Raw genomic sequence first — 19,812 nt, 5'->3', positions numbered from 1 at the left:
GCAGGGGTCACAAGCTTCTGTCCATGGGGGCCTCTCCCACTTCACTGCCTCCAACTCACTGTTAGAAGGTGGCGTCCCTGCTTGAAGTCTTTGATCCCTGCCAGTCTGTTAAGCATGCATTCCAGGCCCTCACACTGGGCCATCACACCAGCCATCTTATACACTTCTTCTTCATCTTCTTCTTCGTCTGGAAGAAAAGGGAAGCCAAGTAAAACTGGAGGTGAAGCCAGGAATAAAGCACAGCCCTCTTCCAGGCCGGTGGCTACTTCCCTTTTCCGTATCTCCACTAAAGAACGTAGCCAATAAAGGGGTCAGTATTGGATATCAAACTTCACTGTCTCACTCTCAGTAACTTTTTTAAAAGTTTAAGTCACTTAAAATTGTTTACTCAAATATGTGAAAATACACGCATTACAACCACTAACGAAAAAAACAAAAACAAAAACCCTAAATAAGGGGCCCTGAACACTCGTTTGTTGCTCGCTCGCCCCAGCGCCCCCCCACGGCCCCAGCGGTATCTGAACGGGGCCACTGATAACCGTGTTTTTCCTCAGCCAGAGGAGTAATCCCCCCTCAATTCTGAACAGAATTGCAAGAGAGCATCTGCCCAGACTGCCCCCAAGTTCCAGGTCGTGAACTGCTGCTCAGAGCTCCCAGTCCTCAAACCGAATGTGCGGCGGCGTCTGTGGGAAGGGCCGTACCCGTGGTGGAGTCCAGGGACTCGATAAACTCCTCGGTGGCGTCGCCCAGCAGCCCCCGCATCCGGTAAACAATCCTCATGGGCTCTCCCTGAGCAGACAGAGGTGGAGAAATGTGCTTGTGAACAGGCCCAGAAAACGCAAAGGACTCGACACCTGGTCTTGCTTAATGCTTCGGCGGTGTGGACAACTTCTATTTCTCTGCAGGGTCTTAACCACAAAATCTAGAATCCAGATGCACTACAATTCACTTACTGGAAAGAAAGCTCATTTTATTTAAGGTCTACTACAGGCCAGGAGTTGTGTGAAGCATTTTACAGACACTACCTCACTTAATTTCATTGAAACTATGTAATAACTATAACAACTAGTATTTATGGTTTTTACTCTGCGCTAAGCCCTTTGCTAATTAGGCACTTTATATTACCCTTCTATACAAGGTTACGCAGCTTGTTCAAAGTTATCCAGCTATAAGCCCAGTTCTGTTTCCAAGCCTGTGCCTCCTTCAGGAGTATAAATTCTTTCTAATCAATAGGGACCACTACTCAAAGGATCAGGATGAGGGAAGTCAATTAGATCAAAGGGCTGCGATTCAAGTCTCAGGAATCAAAAGCAAGAAAACAGAATACACCAATCTCTGCCTAGGGAGATCCTGAGGTCTTCATATAACCCCACAGCAAGGAGAGGATTCATCCAAATTTCCTCAAGCTAAACCTACAACCTGAGAGAATGACTAGAAATAAGTCTTGTAAATTAGAAGATTCCAGCAACTTTCCTAAACTGGAGGATCATGAGACTTCACTCTCCACCAGGTACCAGCTTAGGCACTCTGCACAGGTAGTATTATCCTCATTTTGGAGGTGAGAAACGGAGGCTTGAAGTTACATTCTAGCAAATTAAGTGGGAGAGCAGGTACCATACTAATTCAAGCTGCCTGCCTCTAAGCCATGCTCAGCTTCAGGAGACGAAACCCTGGAGGGAGAGAACCTGTCAGGCCAGGTCCCAGAGCATCTCCAGCTGTGGAAGCCCAGTGGGAACTAAGAGAGGGGACAGCCATAGACCATGGACAGAAAGAGAGAGACACAGAAAACAGACCCTTGTCTGTAGCTGAAGAGATGGGCTGCTTATCAGGGAAATGGGGGATAAAGTAAAAAGGGAAGCTGATGAAGGCCCGGATAAAAAGGTGCCACAAACTCCGGACTTCGCCAGAAGAACCCCTTGGTGGATTAAGCACATTAATGGGAGGGACAAATGATCCCCAACTTCTTGCCTCCTGGTTCAAAAGGGGAGGCTGACGATGTGTATTCTTTGGGTTCCATACCACCATTTACAAGGGCGCCCAGAGAAGCTTGTTCTGAATTTTTTAGGTGCATCAGGGATTAAATCTGTATGGTTGTTTTGATGCTAAAATGTCAGTGGGGGAAGTGGAATATCTGACTTTTATAAGCGGACAAATGGTACTGAGGTGGCCAAAAGGACCACAGCGCCATGCTTCCTTCATTTCCCTTTTCCACTCCTTCAGAACAACTGCCTTTTGAGTCTCAATTTCCCAACTAGTAAAATAAAAACTGTGCTCCTCGACACAGTACTGGAAAATGTTCTGAAAAGTGAGCAAGCCCATAATAGTTGAGATTAATCTCAGTCAAGAGGTGTCCACTCTTGACAGTAAGCCCTCCCCATCACCGGGCTTCCTCAGACTTTGCCTGGGCCGGCTGCACGGCCAGGAAACGCTCACCCCTCCTGAAACTCCTCTCCCCTCACCAGTAAGCTGCCTCACAAGGAGGACAAGGTGACCGGTTTTCTCCACACCAACACCGACAGGGGAAGTAAAGGTCCTTACATGCTGCTACCACCTGGGCAAGTGACGATGAACAACGGCTCTTCCTAGTACAAGCCTGCAAGTCAAACCACACCTCCAAGCAAGAAAACAAGCACATACCTCATTCGTGGTACACCAGACCTTCTTGTAAACCTCGGCCACAGGAAGGTCCAAACTAATGATTTTATTGTTCACTAGAAGCTGAACAGAAAAGAAAATGATGCTGTTATTTGGAAATAATTGTAAGGCAAGTACATTTCAAGATCGAAGGGCGCTTTATGGCATAGCGTCTGTGCGTCAGGGACCCATCGACTCTCTCTCTCTAAAAAATGCACGTGTGTGCGCAACACGCAGAATTTTGTGCACAAGTTCAGGGGTTACAAACAGCTTTAACCCAAACCATGGACTCCAGGTTAAAAAACTGCTGAGGACCTTCTCCCATCCTGAATCCATTTCAGCTCAGCACCAAAGAAGACAATTTTCTCTATTTCACCAACAAGCTTTTCACCATGTATACGATAACGCCAGACCCTAGTGTTGTCTGCCAGAAGGTACCAGATACAGGGCCAGAAATCTGCACAGGGGCTAAAGTGCCAGTATTTAGGGAGCTTCATTAACTTAGAATCCCTGGAAAGCCTCTGCCACAGCAACAAGAACAATAAAAGCCTGCGCCATGACAAGCAATAGTCACCAACCATTTGCTTCCCACGTGCCAGGCAGTGGGCAGAGCCCTTTACAGGTAATTACCCTGAACACCAGGTGGGGTAGGTAGGTGGAGATCCTTAGCCCGCATTTACAGAGGCCCAGTGTTAATCGGCTCCTGAGGGAAAGGAACCCTAACCATGACAGTGGTGTCCTATGCTTGTTACCTCCATTCCACTATCATCCTCCAGGAGAGCCACCAAGTCACAGTCCTGGCAAATCTTGTTCTTTATATCCCTCATGAGTGGCCCAATGCCTGGCTCATTGCTGCTGTACGGGTTCCCAGGCATCCTGCCCTGTAAGAAGTCTTCTTGTTGGGGATCCTTCTCCAGGGTCACAAAGAACTCAGTGACTTCATTCTCCTCCTAAAGGAGAGAAGAAAGCAGAAGGGATGACATAAGTATACGTGCAGAGGGATGGCAGAGACCTTTTTGATTTAGACCATGCTACCTTGCTCACGGACACCCTGAGGAAAACACACGAAACTCATCCAGCCCCTTACACATTTAAAGACATAAAGGATAAGAAGCTCAGAGGTGATTCAAAAAATCCAAATATAATTCAAATAGCCTTAAATATCAAGCACGTCCTCTGAAACTTAAGGGGAGATTAGAAGGGAAAGCCTAACAACATAAGCAGACGAGGAGTGACCCATGAAAGCTGGATCACTGACACGAGGGCAGAGAGGGCTCTCCTCCTGCTCGTCTCATGTGATGCCAACCAATCTGGGGCCAGATGACTTTGTCCCTGGTGACCCTCCAGTCAAGGAAAGGGTCTTCTCTATATTATACAATATTCAGGCACGCCCAACCCCACTGATCGCTCATCATTAACTGACGATGCCGGTGTTCTTCATTCTTCCTCAATAACAGGAGGGGATCTTTGGATCATACCACGCTTCTATATAGTTCGGGCTACGGAAACAAATACACCGGCATCCAAGCGTGCACAAAACATGGGCAGGGAAAGAAGGAAGAGGGTGAAAATTTCCTCACGCCCTAGCTCAGCGTTGCTTCTTTCACAGCATATTGGATTAATACCAGGATTTGGGCAATGGGAGGTTAGACCTAGCTCAAAAAGAAAGATTGATTTTGACTTTGAATCTAGGAAATGAGACCAAGGAAGGTCTTTAGATTTCCCACCATGTGGAACGGGAATATTATGAGGTTGCTTCTGTTTTACATGCGGTGCTTCCTAAAACACTGCCTGAACAGGCCACCGTTGGTAAGATTACCCATGACTATAATGAATCACCAAGAGGCTTCATGGAGAAATGGCTCATGCTGACACCCCGAGAGCCACGGGAAGCACCACTGCTTATGCTTACAGGATAGATGATGCTGCAGAGCCTCTCAAAGATGAAGACGGGAGTCCGGTAGTCATCCAGATTGTAGCGCTTGGCTGTCTCAATGCACACGGCCATGAAAGCCTTGGTTTCCGATTCTGTACCTACCAGAAATCAGTGTGGCCAAGTCAGTTAGGAAAGAGCTTCACACACGGAAACTAAGATGAGACTTTAAATGAAGTTCTGTCACTGACAGATTCTTTCTGCCTAGCAAGTCTTTCAATGTCCTATGTGGCAATATCAGTATTTCAACTGGAAACCTGAAGCTGACTGATTCTTATACTCAGACCACATTCCATTTGAAAGCCTTAATACCCAAGTCAACACAGAGCATCACAGTTAGTTGTGTACACGTCTTGCTCCCTCTGGGAATTACAACCTTGCATCCTCTTGCCCAAAATAGATACCCAAAAATGTCAAATAATGATCCTAACTGCATTCCAGTCAAATCAAAAGGAAGTTACAGTTTTCAGTTTCATTCTAAAAGGTTAAGTAGATCGCCCTCTATAAATGAAAGAGATAAACTTCAAGTCATATATGCAAGTGCTGTAGTAACGCTCTTGAAAAGGGTCCAGTTGCCAAGGTCACAAACCAGCTCAGCAAGACAGCTGAAAATGGCACCAGAAGGACCTCCGTGTCTGGCAATACAGCAGACTATGTCCCCTGACCTACTTTCCACTCCTCCACTTAAAAACAATTTAAAATATTGAATAAAAAGGTATCAGTGAACTGCCACACTAGAAAAGAAAGCCCCAAAATTAAGAAAAATTGGGAACCCAGGGAGGTTAGCAAAGCACTGAGGCGAATTTTTGCCATGAGCTTTCATTTCAATAACCTGCCAGGATCTGAGAGCTGGATACACAGCCACAAATCTGCCAAGGTGGAGAATCTGGCAGGAACCACCCCACTATACACATACATGTAAACCTGGTTCCCCAAAAGAGCTACATCCTTGGTGTAAGGGTCAACTAAAAAGAACTCTCCCTTTCCCCCAAGCAAATCAATGAAAGGACATTGTCTTCCCTCAAAATGCAGCACTGAGTAGAGGGGGAAAAAAAATCTCCAAGAACTCACAACAAGCTGTTCCTCACAGGCGTTTGTGGCTCACACTATCTAGGAGGTCTGAAAAATCTAAGGTTAGAACTTTGTTGAAGGCGGCCCTGGGATGGCTGTACCCTGAGATGCCTCACAGAAGCGGTTATAAATCTTCTCTGGAAAAACCCACCTTTGACTCGGGTCCTAAAGAATTTCCACAGATAAACCCTCAAAACACGAGCTCACAGTCAAAAAAATCACAAAATGCAAAAAGATTTAAGGCACCATAAGCAAGAGCCAAAAAAACAAACAACAGAATTAGATCAATAAATACTTCAAATTTTAGAATCATCAGACACAGAAATAAGTTTGCGTTGCTGAAAGATTATGAAAGGAGGAGGAAATGTCAGTAAAAAACTAGAGACTATAAAGTCTACACAGAACTGCAAGAATTCAATGGGTAGATTAAAAAGATAACAAAGTGAAGAAAAAATTAATGAACTGAATGACACGGTACAGGATGGAAGACATTATCCAAAATCAGCATAAAGATACAATGAGATGGACACTATGAAAGAGAGAAGACGACACAGGGAGGACAGAGAGTGGAGCTCCACAAGGACAAGGAGAAAGAAGAGAGCAGAGGCAACTGAAGAGATGATGGCTGAGAATCTTCCAGCACCAGTGAAAGACACCAACACGAGAACTTTTGACCTCTTCCCACACTATGAGTTCAATATAAAAAGTCCAAACTGGGAACTCCCTGGCAGTCCAGTGGTTAGGACTCTGTGCTTCCACTGCAGGGGGGCACGGGTTCGATCCCTGGTCGGGGAACTAAGATCCCACAAGCTACATGGCACAGCCAGTATAAAATAAGTCCCAAATGACTGAGGCCAGCAATGGAATTTTACAACCCCAAGAACCAATAGTCTCAAGAGAAATTTCTTCTCCTTCTTTCCTTGAATGTGAGATGTTTGCTGCCCCTGCTCTGGCTCTGAGGAAGTTGGGGAAATCAGACCAGTGTACCTAAGTGGAGCCAGAAGGGACATGGGAATCTCGGGCTGCAGGCTGCTGGGTGGTGCTACCTGTGGTCATGTCCTCCAGCATCTCCAGCAGCATGTCCTGGGTCTCGTCAATCAGCTTGGTCCTCTGCACCACCAGCTTCCGCAAGCACAGGTATCCATTCAGCACAGTACCCACCAAGCGACTTTTAAAGTGCCTTTTGATGGATTCCACCTCCACGAAGGAGGAAAGAAGGCCTGTGGGGACAGGAAAAAGTTGCTACAAGAGTTCTGAATGACAATTAAGCAAAGAAGGCTTAATTCATCCTCAAAAGATGACGGGCAACTCAAAAGCAGGGAAACACTATCTTTGTGCTTGGCATGGGGCATGCTCAATGATGTGAACTGGTCAATAGCCAACAGATGCTCAAAGACATAAAGCCATCCCTGAGGAGAGGGCTGCCCTGGTGGCACAGTGGTTGAGAGTCTGCCTGCCGACGCAGGGGACACGGGTTCGTGCCCCGGTCCGGGAAGATCCCACGTGCCGCGGAGCGGCTGGGCCCGTGAGCCATGGCCGCTGAGCCTGCGTGTCCAGAGCCTGTGCTCCGCAACAGGAGAGGCCACAACAGTGAGAGGCCCACGTACCGCAAAAAAAAAAAAAAAAAGACGTAAAGCCATCCCTGAGGAGAAAAACGCAGACCTCAAAAGTGCAGTGTGAAAAAAAAAAAAAAAAAAAAAGTGCAGTGTGGTCAACATGAGAGAGAAGAGGGTCAACCACAGCAACCAAGGAACTAAGGGTCAGTCCCCAAACTATACCCAGGGTGCCCTAAAGGGAGGGCTGGGAGGCTCTCTCTACCTGTGAGACTCTTGAGGGCATAGCCCTGCTGCAGATCAGTGCTCAGGGTGGCCTCCTCCAGGGCCAACAAGCGGGCTATTTCCTAAACAGGACAATAAGCACAGTCAGTGTGACAGCACTGCCAACGACACTGGTCCACCCCACCACTGGTCCAGGAACTGGCAGCACCATCTTTTTATTCTAATGCTCTCTCAAGCTGAGAGAGCATTTGCAGAACTTTGCAGAACTCCTTTCCAAGAAGCCAAGGACAGTTGCAATGACGTTAAGGGACTGCTTAAAAATGGAGAACAGTCCAAGTGACCCCAACAGACTGCATAACCTCATGATGAACACAATGAAGTCACAGAAGTAACCACACGCAGATCTCAGAAATACTGCAGGGTCAGTTCCAGACCACTGCAATAAAGCGATTACTGCAATAAAGCGAGTCACACAAATTTGTTTTTTCCCATGAATATAAAACTCATGTCTACCCTCGACTGTAATCTAGTAAGTGTGCAATAGCTTATGTCTAAGAAAACAATGTCTATACCTTAATTAAAAGACAATGTTGTTGGAAAAATGGCGCTGATAGTCTTACTTGATGCAGCGTTGCCACAAACCTTCAATTTATCAAAAACCTGCAGTCGCCTGCAAAGTGCAATAAGGCAAGGTATGCCTGCATTTTCAACAAATGTTTCTTCTTGGTATAAAAGAACACTACAAAGTTCACGCAGAGAAAGAGGACAACGAAAGCAGAGCTAGGGAAAGGGGCTCTGCTGGGCTGGGTGAGACAGAGGTACCTTGGTGATGAGGTTGCCCACGTAGGGCAGGACTCCTCGAGCTGCCAGGTAGACTTTCCAGTGAGCTGAAGTGATGAGCTTCTGGTAGAGCGCCAGGTACTCGGCGGCACACTCCCCGGCTACGCTCAACTCGTCCAGGTAACTGCCATGGAGGGACAGGCACTGAGAGAGAACTCAAACAGCTGCAACAGTCCTGACAGCTCCTCTTTGCTTCTTCCATCTTTCATGCCTCTGCTGTCCTTCACTCCCTCTTCCATGGAAGGAAGGGGGTGGGGCGAGGAAACCCCAAACTCCCCACTCGGGAACTCCCCACACTTGGGGAAAGCTCAAGAGCACACAACAGGGAATGCAGTGCAACAAACTATACACGTTTGGAACAATAAAGCACCAAAATATGAATGGCGGTTATTGGGGCAGCACGAGTATGGCTGTGACTGAGTCACTCACAAGGTAAGTTTACCAGAGTTTAGTGGCCAATAATGTGGGCTTTGGAATTAGACTGCCTGGATTCAAATCTTGCCTTCCAGTAGACAAGTTAATTAACCACTTTAAGCCCAGGTAAGGATTAAATGAGACAGTGCATGCCAAGCACTTACAAGCTCATAAGATCTCAAAAAATACCAGCTGCTGAAATTCTGCTGCTCTATCACCACCACCACCACTGCTACTACCACTACAATTGCACTATCACGACAATTCAGCTTTTTAGAACTTTTTTGTTTCTGTGATCTTCTACAAGGAATGAGCCAGTTACAGAGCACAGGTGCGCCTCCAGTCACCCTGATCTATGGATTCCCCTGGGAAAGCGGGAAGGGCTCGAGATGAAGTCCAACCACCCTGCCCATCCCACTCTCAAACGGTACCTGGTGAGGAGGTCGAGGACCTGCTGCTTGCGGCTGGGAATGGTGGCCAGAGCTTCCACTATGGTACAGGCTGCCTGCCGTGCAGCCTGCGTCGCGGGAGTAAAAAGCACCTGTGGGGTATGGACAGAAGCCCCGGCTCAACCAACAGCCTCTCATCAGGCCCCGCAGGGCACGGTCAACTGCCGCCCATCCAGAGGAAGTCCTCTGAGTACCTCTCTAGGAAAGGTTAAAGGTAAAAATCACCAGCTAACACAAGATCAGACTGCTGCAGGCTGGTAAAGAGGCTGCCTAAGAGCCACCTTCTTCATGGAGATTTTCTCTATCAACTACTTTGGAGAATGTACCCAAGATGACTGAAGTAGGAAAAAAGACAAGCAGGAATTCTCCTTAGCAAAGACAGCTATAATTCTATTTTGGGGACAGCTACACGGTGAACACTTAACATTTAATGTAAACCAGTTATTTATGTTATGAACCAATGGACAAATGAATTCTCTAAAATATAATTACTTTAATCTTTAAGAACATTAGCTGGAAAGAGGAAGAGGACAGCAGAAGATATGAAAGGTGGAAGGAGAAAGGGGAGTACAGGCACTGAGGCTCAGGTCCGTTCAGTGGTCAGGGAGGAGACCAGAGATCACGAGCTTGATGAGAAGGCGGAAAGAGTTCTGTTTCGGCCAGTCCACCACGCTGGCGGCGGCAACCGAGAACCTCTACCTATGTGGAAGGAAGCAATAATAACAAAGAGAAAGAAGAGAAAGCAGAGCAGACAAGTGGGGAGGAGTAGAAACACCCTGCTCGGGATCTGAGGCCAGCGCAGCAGGGCGAGGGGCGCAGGGGACGCTCACTCACTTGCCGCAGCCAGTTGTTGTGGCCCAGCTTGAGATCCAAGGGGGAGGTCCTCTTCCCCCGACGACTCAGGAACTGCTTCCACCGCCACACGTACTTCTCAGTCAAATAGAGATGGTGGAGCTCTGATTTGCTGGGGGACTTCCCGTTGCCATCGATCCCTGGCAGGCAAAGGGGTGCAGGGAGAGGTAAGGAGAAGAAAGGGACAGAAAGGGGGGGATTGTGGGGCTGCTGGGATGGGGTAGGAATGACTGATTTCTCAAGTCTTGAAGAGACAGACACACCTCTGATAGGAAGACACTTCTTCCAGGCTTCATAGGATGCCTTGGGGTCTCTCTTGAGCCAGAGCTGAGCCTGGGCATGGATCTCATTGCAGTATGGCTTAACTGTGGTAAGGGCCTCGACAGGAACATCCTGCAGGAGGAAAGCGGACAAGGTGAGAGAGCTTGAGGGCACATCTGAGCCACAGCTGCAATACAATAGCACTGGCACCCCAAGGGGACATATGCAAAGGCAAGAATGTTGAAGGATCAACAGTCATGTCTTTTATGCCCCCATATGTTCCTTTAAAGCATTTTGATCTAATTTAGCAGTAGCAACTCCATGCTGAGCTTAGGGTCACTGATTTTGACTGTGCAGGATAAGGTGTAACTGGCTTCCTGCAGACAGTCTTATAGCCACATATACTAATTCCTATCCCAAGGCTGATTTGTAGTTTCCCAAACATAAATCTTCAAGGGGTCACTAAGCAGCCTCCAGAATTTAAGGAGCCATAACTAATCCCAAGGAGCCTACACAGCAGAGCCCCAGGACTCTGGGTTCTCAAACTTTTTGACCTCAGCATCCCATTACTCTTAAAAATTACTGACTCCAGGGCTTCCCTGGTAGCACAGTGGTTGAGAGTCCGCCTGCCAATGCAGGAGACACGGGTTCGTGCCCCGGTCCGGGAGGGTCCCACATGCCGCGGAGCGGCTGGGCTTGTGAGCCATGGCCGCTGAGCCTGCGCATCCGGAGCCTGTGCTCCGCAACGGGAGAGGCCACAGCAGTGGGAGGCCCGCGTACCTCAAAAAAAAAAAAAAAAATGACTGACTCCAAAGAGTTCTTGTGTGTGTAGCTCTCTCCATCAATATGTACCTACTAAAAATTAAGGTTCAGCAATTCTTAAAATATTTATTAATTCATTTAAAAGTAAGAATAAATCCATTACCTGGCAACCTAAATAACATTTTTTATATTTTCCAAAATAAAAATAATCTAGAGAAAGGAGTTGCACTGCTTTATATTTTTGAAACTGTTTAAAGACTGCCTTAATAAGACAGCTGGATTCTTATACCTGCTTCTGAGTTCAAACTGTTGTGATATGTTGTTTGAGGTGAAGTACTACTCACACAGATATTTAGTTGGAAAAAAGAATATTTTAATAGGTTTTTCAATTAATTGTGGATTTTTTTTTTGATACTAAACCAAAATTTAACAAATTATAGGTTCTTAAAGACTGGCTAGAATGAGGAATCTGAAACCAATCAATAAATGTTTCGTATTCCATTCCACTAAAATTCATTGTTTACTCTCACATGATTCGGTAACATGTACTGGTCATTTGGAAAATACTGGTTCACCAAGTTATGTCAATTCCTCTTTAAGTGATAAGCTCGCTTTATTCACTTTATAAGAAAATGTCTACCAAACACCCGATTCTGAACAACCACAATTTGCCCATCAGCCCTCCTTTCAAGCACAAACGGGGTTCCATGGGCAGCTTGCAGGGCAGTCACACAAGTGCTTTTCCCCAGGACAACCGCTGCGCTGCAGTGCGCCAGGGCACTGTCTCTGGGCCTCACACATTGTCTTGCTGAATATTAAAAAGATTAGCTGGGCTTCCCTGGTGGTGCAGTGGTTAAGAATCCGCCTGACAATGCAGCGGACACGGGTTCGAGCCCTGGTCCGGGAAGATCCCACATGCTGCGGAGCAACGAAGCCCGGGCGCCACAACTACTGAGCCTGCACTCTAGAGCCCGCGAGCCACAACTACCGAAGCCCACGTGACTAGAGCCCGTGCTCCGCAACAAGAGAAGCCACCGCAACGAGAAGCCCGTGCACCGCAACGAAGAGTAGCCCCCGCTCGCCACAACTAGAGGAAGCCTGCACGCAGCAATGAAGACCCAACACAGCCATAAATAAATAAATTAAATAAATAAAAAATTTTAAATCATTTTAAAAAAAAGATTAGCACTCAGGAGTCAAGATTTACTAAAATTAACCTGCGATGCTTCATCAAGGACACTCTAGAGGGAATGTGCACGGCAGGGAAGAGCACGGCTCTGAGTGGAGCTGGGCCCACAGCCTCTTCGTGCTAAGCCTCCAGTGGCCTCACCATCACTGACTTGGCACCATCAGCACAAATGCCACGAAACAGTGAAGAGGGCAAATCACGTCTTAGGGTAATTATGAAAGCAATGTTGACCTCACAGATTCCCTGGGAGTCTTGGGAACACCCAGGGATCTATGGGCCAAACTTTGAGAACTGCTGCTCTCTTTAGGCTAAAACTAAGCAAAATGTGAGGCTTCAGTGCTCAGAGAGTAAGAACCCTGTGGAAATCTTTTACCTCACACCGTGGGAAAAATGACAGTTACGTGGGGATGAGGTTCCTCTTTTCAATCAAGAACCAATTTTTATTTGCTGAGACTTAGCTCTGAGGCGAAGTAAACCTTCATCAAAGGGAAGGAAGGGGGGTCTTTTCTGAGGACTGTCCGGGCAGACCAGGGAAGGGAAATAGAGTAAACTGTTCATTGCCCAGCTTCCTCCCTACTGCTTACTACTCAGAATCCTACAATGAAGACTTCGTTTCCCACCAAGGGATTCCATCAGGATGGAGCAGGAAGGAGAATGGCCCAAGGACTACAAAGATGGATAAGCGGCACTGACGGCCTCAGGCACGGCCGAGGGAAAGAATTACGGCCCGACTGGTGTAAGCAAGTTCATCTGTGGCTAGGCCATTTTAGGATTAAAAACTTGGCTTTATTCATTCACTTAACAATGATTTGCTGAGTGGCTATTATAATGCTAGATACCATGCTATGCACTGGACATAAAAACATCTTAGTAAGACAATCCCTGGATTCGAGAAGCTCATAGCCAGCCTAGCAGAGAACTGGTTAATTGAAGGAGCAGCTGACAAAATGAAGGCGAGCATTCCAGGCAGAGGAGACACCATACAGCCACAAGTAACAGTTATTAAGGATTAACATGGGCCAGACACTGCTCTGAGCACTTGATCTGCATTAAGTCATTTGTTCTTCCCAACACCTCAGGTGGAAACTCTATTCCCATTTTATAGATAGGGTAACCAAGAAACCTAAGTTAAATAACGTGCCCAAGTCACAGTGCTAGTGAATGCAAGAGCTGGGATTTGAAATCAAGAGGTCTGCCTCAGAGCCCAGGACTTCCACCACTGCGCAAAACTGCACGTACAAAGGCAGAGGAGTAGGAAAGAACACTGTGTCCTCTGGGAGCTGCGAGTCATCTGACGGGACCGGAGAAAGAGGCAGTCCTCCACGGCTAACCACTTTGTTCTATGCGTTTGTATTTCTGTGTTTGTTTTTCTCTTGAGTTCCCTCTGAGAAACCTTCCTTCTCAAAAACCCCAACCCATCTCTGCTGAACTGCCGCAAAGGAAGCATCGGTACCGCCCAGGGAGAGCGAGTTCAGGTGAGCAGAGGCCTTTAGAGGCAGGTCAGGTGCTGGCCAGGGCCTGCACCCCGCCCTCCCTCTTGGCCCCGTACCTTGTTCTTCTTGCTGGTGGGAGCAGGTGGTTTAATCAGCTTCTGCAAGATCCGCAGGCACATGAGGGTAATGTTCTCAACAACCACGGGAGTCTTAATGTTCACAGCCATGAGGAAAAGGCTGAGTGCTGGGCAGAGGAAGGAAAGGCAGTTACACGTGATCACAGAACACATCACACCTGCCGTGGCAAGGCTGCCCAAGCACAGCTTCCCCTGCCCTCTCCCGCCCTGCGCCTAGGACTGCGCCCTGAAGCCTCCTCTCCTTTCTCTGGCAAGCTGCTAACCAGACGTCCCCCAAACTCACCACAGCGTAAGCGGAGCTCCCAGCAGCTGTCCTCCTTCGAGATAGAGTCTGTCAGCAACAGCATTTCATACTGAAGGCTACTTGCCTAGAAGGCCAACAGGAAGAGACATGAGTAGAGGAGGGTCTGCAGGGTCAATCCCAGGACTAGGGCTCACGTCCATGCTCAGATCCAGGGACTCAGCATTAGAACGTCTGGTCACAGGTGGACCATCAGAGAGACAGTGGAGAGATGGAGACCCTCCACAGGGCCAACCGCTCATCTCTCTTCTCTCTGAGGTTGACTCTGGCCTGGGAAAGTCTTTGTGGGACGTGAGCTCTGCAAATGTGCCGCCCCCTCCCTCCCTCTCGCCTCTGCAAACGAGACCGGCGGGGAGGAAGCCGAGGGAATGAAGGCAGAGAGTGAGGAGACGGCCAGCCTGCTCACCAGATCAGGATTGGCCCAGTGGCCCTTCAGGGCTGTGGAGACTTTGCCAATAATCAGGTCGTTCATTTGCTGGGTGGCCTCTGGATTGTCCCTAGGGAAGCAGAGAAAGGAGTCCTGTTATTCACCAGTGGCTGTGTCCCTCCTTTGCACTTGAAGGAGCCCAGAGAAAAGGAAATCAATGTCTAGGGCTACCGAGCCTTCCCAGGGGCAAGGAGACACACTAGCCCCACAAAACCCTGCTGTGTAAAAAAAAGGGCACGCCCCAGCCGCCTTTCCTGGGAGGAGACGCCGACTGAGAACAGAGCAGCACTGACACACGGGGGATTTTCTCCCCAGCCCACATCCCAGGCTGCACAGCCCCCAGACACTGCCTGGTGTGTCAGTCTCCAGAATCTAGGTGTCCACCCTCAGCCTTGGCCACAACTCTTTCCTCATCTTCGCCAACTGCCCTCACTTCATTTCCCACAAGGCATCCGCATTTCCCGTCTATGTCCCTTTGTAATAATGTATATTTTAATAATAAAAAAAACCCACGAATTGTGTCACATCCCTTTCTTGCTTCCCAACGTGTCTTGAATAAAATCCAAGTCCTTATAATGGCCTACGAGACCCTGCAGGATCAGGGCCCTGGCGGTCTCTCACTAAATCCCCTCCCCTTTGTTCCCCAACTGGTATCCTTCACTCCATGCACAAGGGCTCCCCCGCCCCTCACACCCCGGGCACACCCCTGCCTCTCCTCCTGACACTTGCTATTTCCTCTGTGTGCTGCCCGCGCCTTCAGTATCTGCATGACTTGCCCCCTCACCTCACGCAGGGCTCTGCTCAAGTATCACCCCTCAGAGGTCGTCCTTGACCACTTTATCCTCCGCAGCAACCCCACCCACAATCAGAGTTGCCATCCCAGCTGTACCACTCTTCACATCTAATCTCCTGACACTGTACCGTGTAATTACCTGTTTACTGCCCTTCTCCCCTCTAGAACGTAAGCTACATGAGTGCGGGGACTTTGTTTCATCTACCACTGTATCCTCAGAGTTTAGAACGGTGCCTAGCATTCAGCAGATGCTCAATAAATATTTGTTAGATGAGTGAATAAGTAATACAGCAAGTAATACTTACCAACCAGCTAACATGTTCCAGAACTTATGCAACACACTCAGTAAATAATCCAAATCCAGCTGTGGGTACTGTATGGGCACAGACTAAGTACTCCACAAACATGAGTTATTACTTGCATGAATTATGTTAGTCTATCCTCACCACAAGCCTTTAAGATATTTGCCACCGTCAGTATTTCTCAGATAAGGAAACCTTAGGCTCAGAGAAGTTAAGAAATGTGTCCAAGGCACATAGTACAAAATATCCGATACTGGGTCTTTCTGATCCAGATCCAAGCTCTTAATCCCTAGGCTCCACTGCTCCAACTGCCTTCTTCTGTGTGAGTCTTGAGTCCAAGTGCCCCGCTGCACCCTTCTCCTCCCTCACCAAAACTCAGAAACTGCTTCCTCAGGAAACCCCACTGGTACCAACCGAGTACAAGCCAAACATACTACCTACACGGAAACCTGGGCTTCAAATGCTCTCCAAGTTTGTTCAGCTATACCCAGGACCTCTTCCCATTTTTTTTTTCTCTATTATAAACTAGCGAAGCTGTTTGGCAGGGAGAAGCACGGTTCCGTGCACCCTCTGGTGCTCCCAGCACCGCTGCCGCCCCCACCAAAGCACGAGCAGGCATGATCGGCCCCCGTCACCACGGCGCAAGCTCTGACCGGGTCAGGAGGCACATGAGCTGGCGGACCTCCTCCCGCATGGCCGCAGAGCCTCTGCGAAGATTATAATCAAAGAGCTCCCTGATGAGGCCCTGGGAGACGAGGATGTGCCTCAGGGCAGGGTTGGTGGCCAGGGCCCGGAGCAGGGTGATACAGTGCTCTGTGACGGCCGAGGCGCAGCCGTAGCACTTGGTGGAGGATGTGTGGCCACAGCCCAGGACGGACAAGGCGCGGTACTGGCTGGCAGTGAAGGTGGGCTGCACGGAGGTCCGAGATGATTTGGTGGCTGCTTCCCTCTGCTGAAGGTCGTATTCCAGCAACTCTTTGCGTGAAGCAAAAACTTTCTAAGGAAAAAAAAAAGACAAAGGAGAAAGAAATCAGCAATTAAAATAAAGAAAAAGAGGAAGTTAACTAGAAATCAGCTTTGGTTTGAAAAAACACTTTACACGCATTATCTAATTTAGCCCTCTTGATAACCTTACCAGTTAGATACTTTATCCCCATTTTATAGAGGAGGAAACAAGCTTAGAGGGGTTGGCTTGACCAAAGTAAGTGGCAGAGTTAGAACTCAGCCTCTGATCACAGGCCCACGCCCTTAACTCCCACGTAACACTGTCTCATAAAGAACAGTCAGGAACGTAGGCACGTGTAGCAAAGATGGCACACCAGCAACTTAAGGGACAAGGACCCTGGCTCCTCTTGTCTGCGGCTAGCCTTCCCTCCCATGGGGGTGGGGTCTGTAACATGCCATCCACCGTATGGCCCACCCTGGTTGACTGGAGTTGGTGTGCCCTACCCTTCAAGCCTGCAAACACGTCTATCAGAAAAAACAGGAACAAAACCTTGGCACCTTATTTTTTTAAAACCAGTTAACCCCTCTACTAAAAGATGGGCTGTGAATGGTCAAGAAAAACACATCTATAATAATCTCCGTTATTCTGTTTTCCGGATTGAACTCAGCTCTCTACCGAGCACCCAAAACCGCTGTGGGTGAGAAGCTATGCGGCTGGGCAAGGGCACCCCCGGAGCTGAGCTGCTGGGGGAGAGCAAAGAACTGCTTTGGAAACGACATCGATAACACACGACAAAGCACGCTGTCCAGCTGCTCCCGGTTCTCTACCTGGATGATTTTGGAGAGTTCATCGAAAGAGTTCTTGCAGTCTCCACAGTACTCCTGTGCCAACTGTAGGATGTACCGGTTCACACTGGCTGAGGTGGAACTGATACCCCCAGCCGTCCCCGAGTCATCCTGCAACCAAGAGGGAAGCTGTCAGCCTTCCACCATGAGATGGCCTCACCCAGGGGCTAGTCTGCTTCTGACCCAGAACCCTCTCCAAATGTCCCTCCAGCTTTGGACTACCTGCGGCTTTTCAGGAGCTGCCTCGTTCACTTTGCAGAGCAGGTTCTCCAGCTGTGGCCGATGTCCCATCAGCTGGTGATACACTCGATCAGCTTTGTCCAGAAGTGTGTTGATGTTGGAAACAGCCTAGACAGGAAGAGACAGGGGCGTGCGTGAAGGCTCGTCAGCATGAAGATTTTCCCTGAGTGATCGGTCAGGGACCTCTAGGTCAGGTACTGTGTTTCATACGTTATTTCTATTCTTCACAATAATCCTGTGGGGAGGGCATGTTATTTTTAATAATACACAAAGTATACGATATACGTATAAATAAACAATGCTGAGAGCAGTGACTTATGCCAAGTCACACAGTACTAAAAAGCACAAGTGGAACTGGAACTTTCAACCTTCTGACTCCACAGCCAGGTGTTCTTTTGCTTTGCCAGGCTGCTGCTGCTAGTGACTATCCTGACAGTTCCCCCCTCTTCCCTGTCCTCCCATATCCAGTCCCACCACATCAGGCTGGCAGAGAACTAGCCCCTGGACAAGCCAACAATGAGGGAAGGCCAGCCACTGCAATTTGAAGCAGCCTGTGGAACAAATGCAGGGCAAGTCACCCCACTTCTATCTGCCTTTCCAAATCTTGTCATTTGTCGCTTGAGATATTCTAGTTTCATTAACATGTCTCCAAAATCCTACACAAACCATGTGTTCCAATATATCTGTCTTATTTGTTGCCACTCAAAAGCTGAGCCCTAACAGTGCTGAGTTAAGAAAACTTCAGCTAGAAGGAAAAGCACACGCCCCACATCAGCTCAGTCCACAGCTCAGATCAAAGCCCTGCTGAGTCTCGGACGGAGGCGGCCTTACCTTCTTCCGGTCTTCTTCATTCTCAATGGGATCCACTGCACAGCAAGGCTTGGCATAGAGCATGAAGTCGAAGCGAGCGTATTTACAGAAGCCACAGGCATTGCACAGGAAGGGGTCCTTTTCATCATAGTTGATGGATCTGAAAAACCATAGTGATTGGGTCAGGGGGCAGCAGAGGATTTGTAGGGAGAGGAGATGGACCGTGCCACGTCTATACACTGCAAACTATTGCAGGGACTCTCGGAGGGGCAGCAGCAAATAGGCGAGGATGACTTAAGCAACCAGGTAACAAGAAAGGGAGACCCAGAACCAAACCTAGGGACCCCAGCACCACCCACCACTGGATGGTCTCGTGAATTCACATGCATGCGCACGCCCACACACACCCCACTCTTCCCCTTCCCTCCCGTTTTCCACCCTTGAACTCTGCACTCTACATACCCATAATCCTGTAGTTATTATGAGGGCACCACACAATGAAATTGAGCACAAGGAGACTCTTACAGAAAAATACAAGGAATGTGCCTGGCCTGGGTGACAACCACTCACTTACCTGCATTTGTGACACTGGTAGACATTCTCTCCACAGTTGCCGCAGACCCCTGGGTTGGCAGGGACTGAGGCACTACAGCGTGGGCACTGCAGGGTCTCCGTGGAGGCCTGATAGTTTTCATAGAAGTCTGCAAACTCAATCATCAGGTTGGAAGCCACTATTGGCAAAGGCAGGTCGATCTTCACCTCTGTCTGCCCGGGGGTCAGCTGAACCTTCTTGGCTTTGTGCCAGCGAGCCGGCCTAGGAGAGACAGTGTCAGACAGAGGGGTAGATGGCCTAAGAGCCTCTCACAAGACCCTCAGCAGTGACAGTCTGATGAGACGAAGAGAAGACTGTCCCTACCTATTCTTCTAAGGCAATTAAGTCTAAGGAAAGGAAATCTGGCAAATAAAAGCAACTTAATTTAAAAAATGTTTCCTCTATTCTTTCTCTCTTAAAAAAAAGGGGGGGGGGGGAGAACATACAGGTGCTTTAAGACATTATATATGATAATTTTTGATACTCCAGAAAAACAAGGGAATGCACATCAAGGGAAGATATTACTCCAAGAGCATGCCACGCTGAAGCCTGGAATCCCAAGAGGTACCGTGATGACGACTGCCATGAGTTCCTATCAAGACAACTATCTTGGAAGGATAACACTCAGGTTGCTTTAGAGAGGCAGAGGGACATACCAGGATCCGGACCAAGTGCCAAGTAGAGTCAGAAAGAGTAAAGGCATGGGATAATTTAGAGGTAATTATATGAATACAATTAGAGCTAATATTTACTGAGCACTTACTAGGCGTCAGGCTCTGTTCTCAGCACTTCACATATACTAA

At 48.2% G+C, this 19,812-nt stretch overlaps 1 protein-coding gene across 7 annotated transcripts in view; it reads right to left on the bottom strand.

Annotated features, from left to right (window-relative positions):
- The window catches only part of UBR4 (ubiquitin protein ligase E3 component n-recognin 4), a 127,894-nt gene that overhangs the window by 22,268 nt on the left and 85,814 nt on the right, over positions 1-19,812 (bottom strand). For all 7 annotated transcript variants that reach the window (XM_033842279.2, XM_033842298.2, XM_033842300.2 and 4 more), the window contains 19 exons: positions 18,992-19,231; positions 18,439-18,577; positions 17,590-17,715; positions 17,350-17,478; positions 16,230-16,573; positions 14,461-14,551; positions 14,037-14,121; positions 13,733-13,860; positions 10,235-10,364; positions 9,954-10,111; positions 9,102-9,211; positions 8,239-8,380; positions 7,457-7,538; positions 6,685-6,858; positions 4,547-4,668; positions 3,387-3,584; positions 2,638-2,718; positions 702-789; positions 60-187 (listed from right to left, as the gene is read on the bottom strand). In XM_033842279.2, coding sequence (XP_033698170.1) covers positions 60-187; positions 702-789; positions 2,638-2,718; positions 3,387-3,584; positions 4,547-4,668; positions 6,685-6,858; positions 7,457-7,538; positions 8,239-8,380; positions 9,102-9,211; positions 9,954-10,111; positions 10,235-10,364; positions 13,733-13,860; positions 14,037-14,121; positions 14,461-14,551; positions 16,230-16,573; positions 17,350-17,478; positions 17,590-17,715; positions 18,439-18,577; positions 18,992-19,231 — 2,695 coding nt within the window. The remainder of the gene's footprint in view (positions 1-59; positions 188-701; positions 790-2,637; positions 2,719-3,386; positions 3,585-4,546; positions 4,669-6,684; positions 6,859-7,456; positions 7,539-8,238; positions 8,381-9,101; positions 9,212-9,953; positions 10,112-10,234; positions 10,365-13,732; positions 13,861-14,036; positions 14,122-14,460; positions 14,552-16,229; positions 16,574-17,349; positions 17,479-17,589; positions 17,716-18,438; positions 18,578-18,991; positions 19,232-19,812) is intronic.

The sequence above is a fragment of the Tursiops truncatus genome, chromosome 1 (assembly GCF_011762595.2).
Source record: "Tursiops truncatus isolate mTurTru1 chromosome 1, mTurTru1.mat.Y, whole genome shotgun sequence".
NCBI classification, from domain to species: domain Eukaryota; kingdom Metazoa; phylum Chordata; class Mammalia; order Artiodactyla; family Delphinidae; genus Tursiops; species Tursiops truncatus.
The sequence above is the reverse complement of the archived record's forward strand: the minus strand, read 5'-3'. Positions and strand labels throughout refer to the sequence as shown.